Source organism: Festucalex cinctus, chromosome 15, assembly GCF_051991245.1.
Source record: "Festucalex cinctus isolate MCC-2025b chromosome 15, RoL_Fcin_1.0, whole genome shotgun sequence".
Taxonomy (NCBI): Eukaryota; Metazoa; Chordata; class Actinopteri; order Syngnathiformes; family Syngnathidae; genus Festucalex; species Festucalex cinctus.
Genome location: NC_135425.1, coordinates 10032326 through 10045654, shown reverse-complemented (window position 1 = coordinate 10045654; position 13329 = coordinate 10032326). Strand labels below are relative to the sequence as shown.

General features: G+C 38.1%; 1 protein-coding gene across 1 annotated transcript in view; it reads left to right on the top strand.

Annotated features, from left to right (window-relative positions):
• The first annotated feature begins 2365 nt into the window (after window positions 1-2365).
• Window positions 2366-13329, top strand: part of LOC144002623 (uncharacterized) — an 80894-nt gene continuing 69930 nt past the window's right edge. The window contains exon 1 of the mRNA XM_077498022.1: window positions 2366-2635. Coding sequence (XP_077354148.1) covers window positions 2506-2635 — 130 coding nt within the window. The 5' untranslated portion in view covers window positions 2366-2505. The remainder of the gene's footprint in view (window positions 2636-13329) is intronic.

Sequence of the window (13329 nt, the reverse complement as noted above, 5' to 3'; positions counted from 1 at the left end):
TTCAAAGATTTCAGAAAATACACCTAGAAATTCATAGTATTGTAAGTCACATATTTACAAAGAAATTAATGACTTGCCTTCTTGTCCACAATAGTAGTTTGAATGCGTTATTCAAAAAAGAAGATGCAATGTGAGGCGTGGAAGGGAGACTCAATGACAGCGATAATTGACATTTCAACAGGTAAGTTGATTCAAAAACATGTTGGACATTCAGACATAGTTAAGATGACCACTAAGGGATTGGCTAATTAATTCAACAGATAAATCAGAAGTCTTGTGGCGCAAGCCCAAAATAGTATTTGTCTTTGAACCATCTCTAAGTAGATTTATCTGGTATTTGTACTTGAGCATTTATTTTTCTGATGACTTTTACTCCCTACATTTATAACATATATCCGTACTTTCAACTCGTTAAGTTTGTCAAAGTAGGCTTGTTACTTCAAAGCAATAGCCTTGGAAATTGTGATTAAGATTGTATATGGCAAGAAAAAAATAGGAACATCAGCAAAATGGAGGGATGGAAAAAAAGGAGCAGATTCAGAAAATTAATTAAGCTATTCCCGATCAGTGGCCATATTTAAATGAGAGAATTGTTTTGAACTTTTCCTTACAAGAATGACTTGTGGCTTGTGTGTTGTGGCTATTGCCAAACCTAAATACTACTAGCTTTTGGCATTCAAAAATTCTTGGTCTATTATGAAAAGAAAAAAAAATATATAGGTTTCAGGTTTATAATTTCATTAGTTATCATTTGTTAATTTAACATTATTTAGATAAGTTAGTTTGTAATGTTAGCTAAGTTATGGGAACACTTTTAACTTTAATCCAATGCTAGCTAGCTTGCTAGCTAGCTAGGAGAGTCACTTCAGAGTGCTGAGACAGCATCCAGAAACTGACTCATTTTCTCTTTATTTTCCTGTTACTTTTTCCTTTATTGTATTTTTTGCAAATTTGCAAATGTTTTTTTTTGTTTTATTTATATACTATATTTATTTGGTCCAATTTGTGTTGTAGTATGTTACGCAGTGTAGCTTACACGATTGGTCTTTTTACCCCCCCTCTGATTTGCGACACTTCACCTACCCTCACAATGAACTACGACCTTGCCAAGTTACCGCTAACATGGAGCCAGCCGACATCCAAAGAATCCCCAAAGAGCGACGGCGCCCAAGTGAAGCAGAGTGAGAAAGAGGACCGAATGGTACAGGAGAATCAAACCATTTGTTCCATTGAACATTACAGGGAACGTGAGGTCACTTGTTAGTAGTTGTAGTTGTTTATTTACATTCAACTTTCAGTTGCTGCAGCCAATGCGAGTGTTCGTAAGATTACAATTTCAGCATCTCGTGCCTAATAAATGTCAATGAAGACTTTGATCATGTTCCTCGCTCTCATTTATTAACTTATCACAACAGGTGTCAAACTAATTTATGTCGCAACCCACATAGTTATGATGTCCCTCCTCGGTGGGCCGTTATGACTATAAACCCATGGATTATTGCCGTATATTTTCACATATAGATGAAAAATTGATGGATAAAACATTTTTAAATCAGGCGCCAATAAAATGTTGTTCAAAAAATGTTTAAAAAAAATGCTTGCAAAATCTTATCTCTGTCGTTACCATTGAAGGCCATTTGAAATAAACCTGTCGAGGCACATGATTTACCTTCGCGGGTCAGACCTGTATTCCCATGTAAAATATGACACTTCTCTCCCTCGTCAAGAGAATCTGATTACATTTTCATGCAGATAAAAAAACGAAATATAGTTTTTTTAAAAATACAAACAGGCATTGACCGACAAATCAGCAATTAGCATCAGTGCTTATTTTATTATTTGTTGTGGATAGTGTTGTCTTTTGTTTTGTTTTTTCGTTTTTTTTTGCTTTTTAAAGAAATCTACTAGTTAAACATGTGACATGTTTTTTCTTCCAGCATGAGCATTTAATTGTGTGCAGGAATGTCTTCTGAATGTTACTAAAATAAAATGTTATATTTGGACTAAGATAATTTCAGAGTCTGTAATTATTTACAGCACTTGTTTCTCACACGGTGTTGAATCAGCACTTCTTTTGCCTGATGTTTTTTTTTTATTTTATTTATTTTTAAACGTATCTGAAGTAGTGAGAGAACCTCTGCCATCTCTGCTGCCTCAAAAGTTGACAGCTGGACCTCTTCATTTTCCCAGCAAGAGCTTGTGGTCTACCACCCGGAAGTAGCCTATCTCAAAAGGATTATTATTGTTGGCAAATTTTCAGAATTGGCCTATAGTAAAATTGGCGGAGAAATGTAGCGCTCTGATTGGCCACAATTGGGAGCATGGGAGGGTCTTTTCTGGCTCCGTGATTCAATGTCACGGGAGAAGAAAACAGATGCCGGCTGTAGGGGGGAGAAAGAAAGAAAGAAGTGGACAGGTGGAAATGACCAGTGACTTTGTTTTAAATTAGTGACAACCACACGTTTGTATCCACAACGCATGTTGGCACCGTAATACACGAAAGACATGTTGTGCTGGTGGTCTCAGTGGACACTTTGCCTCCTCGGGCTCATTAACATGTGTACAGGCACCCCCGAAGATGTCTCAACCTTGTTTGATTTTGGAGGAGAGTCTGGCTCCGGCATGCTGCACACAGGTAAGAAAAGCCTCAATAAATGAAATTAAACGACTTGTTTAAATGCTTTGCCATGCAAATGAAATGCTGTACTGTATGTTGTGTTTAACTTAATTAATTATGGACTGAAAGTAACTATTTTTAATGACATTCAAAGTAACTCAGCAAATACATAGTGTAGTTTTTTTGTTTTTTTTTATATAACCAAGCATCTACATTTTATTATCTTAGCTTTCCATTTATTAAACATATTTGCTGTATTCTTAGAACAATTGATCAAATTGAGGTTCTCTTACATGTGTTGTGATTTAAAAACTTATTGTCTGTTGAACTGAGGACACCAATAGTCAAATATTTGCAGGTGGAATTACTTCCGATTCTTGGTCGATATAAAACTTAGTTGCTCTACAGTGCAGTGTCTGGACTGCTGGCAGGCCAAATTTGTGCTCACTCTCTATTACTCCAAAGCCAGGCTTCAAGCATTCAGAATGTGGCTTGGAAAGTTTTACTGAAATAATCAGGGACTTTCCTGAAAGATGTTGCTTTGATGACAGCATTTGTTGCTCCAAAACCACAATGTACCTTTCAGCATTAATGGCGGCTTCACAGATGTGCAAGTTACCCATGCCAGGGGCACCATCACCCTTCCACGCCATCATTTTGGCTTTTGAGCTTTGCACTGATAACTATCCGGGTGGTATTTTTTCCTCTTTGGCTTAGAGGACATGACATTCAGGATTTCCCAAAACAATTTGAAACTCATTAGACCACAGCCCACTTTTTTTTTTTTTTTTTTTTTTATGAGCTTGAGCCTAGAAAAGACGGCCAAGTTTTGGCTTTCACGTTGCATGGTAGAGTTTTACCTTGCATTTGTAAATGTTGCAACGAACTGTTGCGTTACAATGTTTTTTTGATGTGTTCCTGAGCCAATGTGGCTATATCCTTGACACAATGACGATGATTTTTAATGCAGTGCCGCTTGAGGGATCAAAGGTCACTCAAGGGCAATCAGTATTGGCTTTCGGCTTTGTGCATCCATGCAAAGCGCTCACCTGTTTCCAATCAACCTGCTTGCATTTCGGTATTTCTCAACTTTCCCAGTCTTTTGTTGTCCCCCCCCCCCCCCCCGTCCCAGCTTTTTTTGGAGTGTAAATTAATAATTGAATAATGGAATAGAAATATAAAAAGAGTCACCAAATTCAATCCATAGTGTTACATCTCATAAAAGGATTTTAATGTGCCATTTAGAGTTAAACACAACATCCCAGCGGCTTTGCTCTCTCATCAAGCGTTTGTTTTCTCAGGATTGTTGATAGAGTGACAGAAGTGCAAATGCTGTTGGGTTTACATTGTGTTGAACTTCTATAATCCTTTCATGACCTGCTGAAATTGATCTCAGATTGGCACGGTGCCAGGCGCCTGAGTAAGTTACGTCTGAATTCCACAGCAGCACACTGTTTGTTTTGCTGCTTGGTTTGCAGCACATTTCATCTTTAGTGTCATCTTTTTGTTACATAGATGGAAGATAGAGTGAGACCCACAAGTACTGTGTCGTGTCCTCAACTGAACATTAGCTTATTCGGTGTAACTGCAGCCTGATGGTTATGTAATACTGGGTAATATGTTGTTTTGTCTTGTTCCTGATATATCTTGGTGAGTGATAATTTGTCAATATAAATAAACATTTTTCACAAGCCAGCACAATTCCAGAAATTACATGGCAATGTTGATAGATGCCAAAATGGCAAAGAATGAATGTATAAACAAACTGAAAACTTCAACATGGCTCACACAGGAAATAGTGGTGGTTCTCTCCTGGTTTTGCCTAGAAATTAGTTTTATAGTTACAGATGTGACCAATTTGAAAACAATCATTTGTGAAGCTGAATGAAGATTAGAAATAGAATCAGAATCTGAGCCATTGTGCAAACATTTTGCTATAGCAGTTCTTTACATCCAATTGGAAACCCAGAAAAAGAAACAATTAGTGTACTAATGTAACAAACAGTTTTACCAAGGAAAATAGCACAATCTGAAAGCATAATATTTTGTAAACTTTAAGAAATACCTCAAACAACTGTTGGTGACATCAGCAACAACCTCAGGAGGACAAAAGTGAATGTGCAGCATTTGGCAGAAGACTTCATGAACTAAAGTACAGAGAATGCAACTAGTGTTGTTCTGATAGCATTTTTTGGGCCCCAATACCGATTCTCAGCTTTCCAGTATCGGCTGATACCGATACCATACCGATACTTAAGTTTTTTTTTTTCCTCAACGTGAAAAAGCTGTCCTGCTATTGGTTCAGAGCATTCAAGGGCCAATAGGATATCTTAGATCGGCTTGCAGTGAACATGTCACATATGAGTGAATGTTGTACACCAGCAAGACACAAGATGCTGCATCCAAAATCTTATATTAGCATTGGAATTAATGGTATCGGCATGTTACTTGTGAGTACTCACCGATACCGATACCACTGTTTTAATGCAGTATCGGCACCTCTGCCGATACCAGTATCGGTATCGGAACAACACTAAATGCAACACAGCGAGGCCAATTTGGAATTAATTGAAAGTGCCGAGGCAAACCCACAATATTCTGGTAGAAAAGTTTCACTGACTGATCATGAAACAAAGATGAACCTCCATGCTGTGCATTGTGGCCAACTGGGTCAATTTGGCTCGGTTTTGCACATTTAGTGGTGGAAAACTGGAGTATAATAGCCCTTATGGCAAATGTTGAATACTACTTGGAGGAGTGACAAAAAAAACAACAATAACAACTCGACTGAGTCGCCGTATGCGGAGGAGTCTTGCTCTATTTTTAACAGTAGTCTACTGCCTTCCCCTCCGTGAGGCATCACCTTATCATACCTCTGGAGCCAGGCCTGGCGGCGGGGCTCGAAGGCGAGCGTCTGGTGGCCGGGCCTGCACCCATGGGGCCCGGCCGGGCACAGCCCGAAAAGGCAACGTGGGTCACTCATGGGCTCACCACCTGTGAGGGGGGCCAAAGGAGTCGGGTGTATAGTAAGCTGGGCGGCAGCCAAAGATGGGGCCTTGGCGGTCTGACCTCCGGCTACTGAAACTAGCTCTGGGAACATGGAATGTCACCTCTCTGGCAGGGAAGGAGCCCGAGCTGGTGTGTGAGGCTGAGAAATTCCGACTAGATATAGTCGGGCTCACCTCCATGCACAGCTTGGGTTTTGCTACCAATCCGCTCGAGAGGGGTTGGACTCTCTTCCACTCTGGGTTGCCCATGGTGAGAGGCGCAAAGCAGGTGTGGGCATACTTATTACCTCCCGGCTTGGCGCCTCTATGTTGGGGTTTATCCCGGTGGACGAGGGGGTAGCCTCCCTCCGCCTTTGGGCGGGGGGACGGGTGCTGACTGTTGTTTGTGCATATGCACCAAACAGCACTTCAGAGTACCCACCCTTTTTGGAGTCCTTAGAGGGTGTGCTGTACATTTATAACTGTCAAAAATGTCATAATAAACAAACAATATGAGTATTTTCAAAAACCAGAAAGAACATTTCCCACTATTAATAATTGGGGCGATCATGCAAGGTCGCTGGAAAAGCCATCAGTTGAGTGATTCTGCCCTCTATTGGATTAACCGTGCAACGCATGTATCAGATCATATACATCAGGGTTTTAATGGGAAAAATATAGACTCATGAAATAGAGGGCTCAAAATATCTTGTATTTAATATGATAGGTTTGGCGTAATAGGGTTAAGGGGACACTAGAGGAAAGTCAGCAGGGCCCATGCACGCAAACACACACACTTGAACTTACTTAGCGGCATGTTAGGCTATTGAAGATTTATTTTTATTTTTTTTTTCAATCACAAAAATAGCTACTATGATAAAATAAATGAATGTTTAAAAAAAAAAAAAAGTCACCTCGGGTCTGCATATAGTACACAAATAGCAAAATACAAATGAGCCATATTATTTTAGCTTGATAAACCGGCAGATAATTTAAAATGATAAACAAAAGGAGAACAAGAAGCCTTTTGAGAGTAATAAATCAGTCACTTTTCACTCTGGATCATTAAAGGTAATTACTGTACAACCATTTACATGTGAACTCTTGAAGCAAAATTCCATTGCTGGTGATATATCGCAGCCATCGCGGTGTCAAAGCAGCTTTGATTTGACAACACTGTACAACAGCTTGCGTTATCAGCAAGAACATAAATCAGCTCCAATTTTTCAATCTGTCTGGAATGAGTCTGTGAAGTTTCTCAAGCCTCTCCGACATCTTAGCAAGAGCCCTGATGTGGATAGACAAATATTTGTTTTTAATGTAACCCTTATTTTCATTTGAAGGCATATTTTCAACGAGAGATGATCATGAATGAATTAAATGTTAATAATTGTACCACATATACCTTATGATCGGCATATTCATGGTCTCTTTTTTTTTTTTTTTTTCTGCTATGCATACACCATGACCTCTCATTTTTAGTGGATATCAAAAACACTCATGGGATACTTTAAGATTGGTGGAATATAATACACTTTATCAATCGCTTATATTGCAAATCAAGCCAGTGACAACAAGTTTGTCATTGTTGGCAAAATCACTGGTTGAGATAACACTTTAGGTCTGTTGTCAGAAGAATATTAGACAAGTTTCCGGGTAAATTTATTCAGTTTTAGGTGAACTAATGAGTACAAATTTACACGAATTCACATGCACGCATGCACGCGCACGCACGCACGCACGCGTACACAAGCACGCACACCTAAACGCACGCACACAAATGCACACAAAAAAAGAGAGAGAGAGAGCAATGATGATAAGATGTTGAATCGGTAAGACTGCCGAATGAACAATTCTCAGCTCTCGAAAAAAATAATAAAGTATGTATGTATGTATATATATATATATATATATATATATATATATATATATATATATATATATATATATATATTAGGGGTGTGAATTGCCTAGTACCTGACGATTCGATTCGTATCACGATTCACAGGTCACGATTCGATTCGATACCGATTAATCCCGATACGAATTTATAAGTCGATTGTTGCGATTTTTTTTCATTCAAATTTATGAAAATGTATTATTTATTTATCTGAAATTTCAGTCTTATAGAGGTTGTAATCTGTTTCATGTTTGAACAGCATTAAAATAAAATATTAAGGCTTAATGTTCCGTTCATATAACATTCTTCCATGCTCAAGGTGTGAATCCTTAAAAAAAAAAAAAAAAAAATGAATCGATTCGAGAATCGCGCAATGTAGTATCGCGATATATCGCCGAATCGATTTTTTTTAACACCCCTAATATATATATATATATATATATATATATATATATATATATATATATATTCAAGTACAGCTTTCAAATATTAAGACTTTTTCTCTTTAGGAATTCAAGTAAATAACTATGATTTTTATCATGATTTAAACACATTTTGACAAGTCTGACTCTTAATAACATTTGACTTTGAAATGAAGGGCAGTAAGCCAAGACAAACCAGATCAAAAACCCAGCGACACACAGTTCTCCTCGAGATTAGTGAGCATATGATGTCATTGCCAGTATAATGCCAGCTGCATGTCCGGGCATCTGCATCCAATGACATGATGAAATGATACTTCTTGGTGTACCGCAGAGCCATAATCTGCGGCCCATTAACTCATAATAATACACTCGTAGTATGTGGCAGGCGGAATCATTGGTCTGGTTATGCGTATGTGTGGAGTCAGTTGCACATTGTGGTTGTGAACATTGTGGGAATAGAAGCGAAATGCAGTGCAACACAGATGTACGTCTCCTCACCTTCTGTTTTCTATTCATAATTGAAAGGAGATTGTTGAGCAAGTCTGGTGGCAGTATACAGTCACCAGTTAATCACAGACCATCAAATATGTCACCCGCATTAAAAATTATGTTGATAAAACTTTTCAGAATTACGAGGATTTAAATCCTGGAAGTTATGCAGGTTCATATCTGCAGTCTAATAATGGGTTGATTGTGTTTGACTAGGCAACTATGTACCCTGAGGGACGGGCGTACTTTGTAGTCATTTATCCTTTTAAGATGTAAATGTGATGCCACAAAGTGTTTAACTGCCACATTTGACAGAATAATTACCATAATTCACATTTCATAGAAGGGCAGGTGAAGCAAAACACTAACACCTGCACTTAAGCATAACCCAGATACATATTAGGCTCAGTATTTAACATTTCTTACTGTGCATCTATAGTCCATAGTCACGGGTATCTTTTTTTTTTTTTTTTTTAATTATTATTATTTTTTTTAATATACTGTATGTTAGAGAGTGTGTGTACTTTTGTCATCACTATATGGCTTCAGTTTTGATCCATTTCTCTACTTCCTAAAACATAGGAGCAGAATTGAAAGTGCAATTAACTAGTGTCTGAAGTGGATCAATTCAATTAATTGCAGCTAAACCACAACCTTAGATCCGTTGTTTAATGAATGATCATGCTGGTGGCATTGTCTCCGTATTATATTGAAAAAAAAAAACTTATGAAGTGGTTTTAAAAGAAAAATAAATCACCTTCATTGTCGTTAGGTAGTTTTTAATTTAATGATCATTTTCCTCAATTTCACCAACAGACTGACCCACAATTTAGAGGGAGCAACCCATTAATCCATTTATAATATATATAACAAACTGAATACAATTCTGAAGAATGTAGACATTTAGGTAATCCGAATAATAGCTCTCAGTATGTCCTCAATGAGTCTGAATCTGAAATTGGAATGGTTTAAATTGGTCAATGTGACAAAAATTTCTTGATTTTGGAACTGCATTGTTAAAATGTGGGAAATTAGAGAATGTGATGAATATATTCCTTTAAAAAACTGAACAGTTTGGAGTTGAATCAGTCAAAAACGTGGAGGTAAAATATGCATTAATTTGTGCATTTTCCTATAGAAAGTGTACCAATTTGCTAAAGTGGGAATTTTTGGAAAAAGGGGTTAAATAGTTCACAAATGAACTTCTTTGGCCATCCAAAAAGTCTTGAAGCCCATGTTGTGTATTTTACTTTACACGTGAACTCAAAACAGCCTAATTTAGATGAACTGACATAAATGACAGATACCGTCTGCCGTGAGGTTCAAAATACCCGAAGTGATTCAGATATTTCATCAGATGATTAATGCTAGTCACTCCTGAAGTGCATGCCCTGAATTTCCACATAGGCAAGATGATTAGACGTAGGCAAGTGTTGACTGGTGCTTTTTGGGTATTCCCCCTTTGCTGAAGTTGTGGCACTTTCTCATGCTGTTTTGGTGTGTGTTGGATGTTTTTCAATGTGGATTAATTAAATACTAACTTTAAAATAGCAGCTAAAATGAATGTGATGGTACACTGGTCTTGAAGATCATTTTTGCATCATCTACTCTGATTGCTCCATAATATCAGTCTGCCAGGCATTGGTGTTCTATCTTTTGTTAAAGCACCGATGATCAGATCAGAGTGCTTGTGTAAGTTTTTCTGCACACTAAATGATTAGACATGTTATTTTCAAGACACAACATTTCGATGGCCTGGGGCAACAAAACAAATCAAAAACCTCAGGACAGATGACAGGAAAAATTATGATAACAAGTGCTGATGTGTAAAGGATGCTGTTGAATATTGGAGACAGCGTCATCACTAATTGATGTAGTAGTTTTGATTTTTTTATGTTAAATATGGTTTCACACCCTCCATGTAGTTGTTCAGCATATGTTTTGAGTAGGGATGTTCGATACCACTTTTTTTCAGACAGACACCGATACTCAGACGTTCAGTACACACCGATACCGCTACCAAGTACCGATACCAGTTGTACATTTTGATCAATTAAATAAATAAATAAAAAATCACTAAAAGATATTTTTAAACAAAAATTTCCTTTAATTTTGACAAAAAACGTCACAGTCACTCTTCAATAGTGTTAACGCTCAAAATAAAACACAAAAATGCTCTTTTAGTTTAGGATTCACTTGTAATAAATATTTAGTCTTGAGGTGTTTTGAGCAAGTTATTGAACGATCCACTCTTCCTCTTGTGCCGCAAAGTTCACGTTCTGCAATGTGTGGTTCGTCCTCGTCAATTTTGAAGTATTTCCAAACTGGTGAAGTTTTGGTGAAAAACGCAAACATACTCGTGGGTGTTGTCAAAACAGGAAGTGACTCATGATTTGCCTTCATGTTAAACTGCTGCAGGGTAGCGCCAGCTACAGGCAAGGAGCACTCACTGGATATCTTCCACCCCACCCCCGGCATCGGTCGTTTGTACTTGAAAAAAGGCTGGTATCTGCCCAATACCGATACCCGGTATCGGTACTCGTTTTGAGTATTTTACAGTTAACATCACTTACAGTTAGTCTAAAAATGAGTGACATGTAAAATCATTTGAGAGGTGAACTCACATGTGCATACCTCATTACTTCGTGTTGAATACATGATCTTGCAAATGCAATGCTACTTGCAGCAATAATCGTCAGGGTGGGATTTCCTCCTTCCTCAATGTAAATGCTAACATAATGTTTAAATTCGGTTTCCTGTGACTGGCTCCAGTATTCTGAAATGGTCCTTTGAGTGGATTACATTGACAGAGACAGAATATTATGACAGGAAGTTTACCGTCTTTAAGTGATTCAACATCATGGCCAACCAATGACACGTACAGAACCCAAAACTCAGTTTCAAAATGCCATTCAATTTTTGAAGCAAAGGAAATGGTTGGAAAAGAAAAAAGTTATCATGAGGGTATTCTCATAGTATACACCATACAGTGACCAGAGTTGAAAAAATAACTAAACCCAACTGTACATTTTCTGTGTGAACTCTTTGGTAGGTAATTTAGTATGAGATTTGGTTTCTTATTTTATTTATTATTTTTAACTAATTGAAAAAATCAATTAGAAGTGAACTGTCAAGTCATTTTCTCAGGTATTCAATAGCAGAACCACTTAGAGACAGAATATTTAGGTTTTGTTGATTTCTGGGAGGTTTCTGTTAATTAAACCAAGCCTAAGCACTAGTGTTGTTCCGATACCGTTTTTTGGCCCCCGATACCGATACCCAGCTTACCAGTATCGGCTGATACCGATACTTAAGTTGTTTTTTTCCCTCAACATGAAAAAGCTGTCCTGCTATTGGTTCAGAGCATTCAAGGGCCAATAGGATATCTTAGATCGGCATGCAGTGAACATGTCACATATCAGTGAATGTCGTGCACGAGCAACACACAAGATGCTGCATCCAAAATCCTATAATAGCGTTGGAATTAATAGTATCGGCATGTTACTTGTGAGTACTCACCGATACCGATACCACTGTTTTCAATGCAGTATCGGCACCTCTGCCGATACCAGTATCGATATTGGAACAACACTACTAAGCACCTCTATTTTGAACCTACCCATTTTTAAAAGAGGGTTTTGACTTTTAGTCAGCTCTGATGGTTTTCATCATGAACCATTTGAGAGACAGCAGTTTGAAGTGATGGAGTTGGAAGTGCGAGTGGACAGACAAGCACTGAGTTATATAAAAGAAATCTATTTTCTGATAATTTTTAGATAATTTGAGACAGCAAACCTGGATATCTGCCCTGGGACAGGCCAGTACCAAACAATTGTTAGTGTCCTGAAATGACCCAGACGCAAGACGCACATGGGAAAAGTGGTGATATAGCATGACTCCTTCTTGTGACTGCCTCCAAGTCAGCATTTAGTTAATTCGGGGGCTCAAAAATTACATTGCTTAAGTAACGATATCTCATAATCATTTTCCTGGCATACAGTTTACATGAGCTGAATTTGACTGTTCTCTGTTGTTGCTTCTCATTTTGCCTATACTTCCACTATGATTGAAAGAAAGTAACAAACAAAATGGATGGATGTGATACCCCTGTACAGCAGATGGAGAAAACATTGTACATTGAGCATCTTTAAAATGTAAAAACATTATTCTGTAGATAGATAGATAGATCCTCAGCTCTACTCTCACCTCTCTCACAACGTATAAATTCTTTAATTAGCTACCAATTTATGTCATATTGGTTCAATTACTGCATATCAATCAAAACATGACAGGACCACCCTTCACTAGTGTGTGGATTGAATAACATTACTGGAAACAAAAGAGTTACTTTTTGTGGTGTTGCACATGAGTGCATGTTGAAGATTTCGATTTCGACGAATGCTTATCCCGTCTGGTACCGAGTGATCCACTGGGCCTTGTTACAAGCAAAGCTGTGATAGCCATTCAGTACATTTACTGTACTTCCTTCAGCCTGCCACTGGACTATTAGACCTGTTCATAGGCCTGTCTTCACAGATTTGATATAAACTCATCTCAAAGGGACACACTGCAGCAACAACAAACCCTCCATTGGATCTTTGGCTCTTGTTAAGTCAGCAGTCCAAGGATGTACAAACAGAAGGTATATCAATTGCAGTGTTGGGGTGCGAAATCTGTGAGTTAGTGTACTCAGTATGTGAGCTTCTCATACTTGGTTGGGATGCTGATATTTTTCCATCAGAGCAGGTGGAAGTCTTTAATCACCTTCCCCATTCGGCTTCCTCCGTCTGCCCAAGCAGGGTCCGGAAATTGTGTCAGCACTGTAATGGAGCTATCTGGCACTCCATCATTCTGCCGAGCGCCTATTAGAGTAATAAGATCTAGCCACAAGAAGACATGGAAGCTAACGCT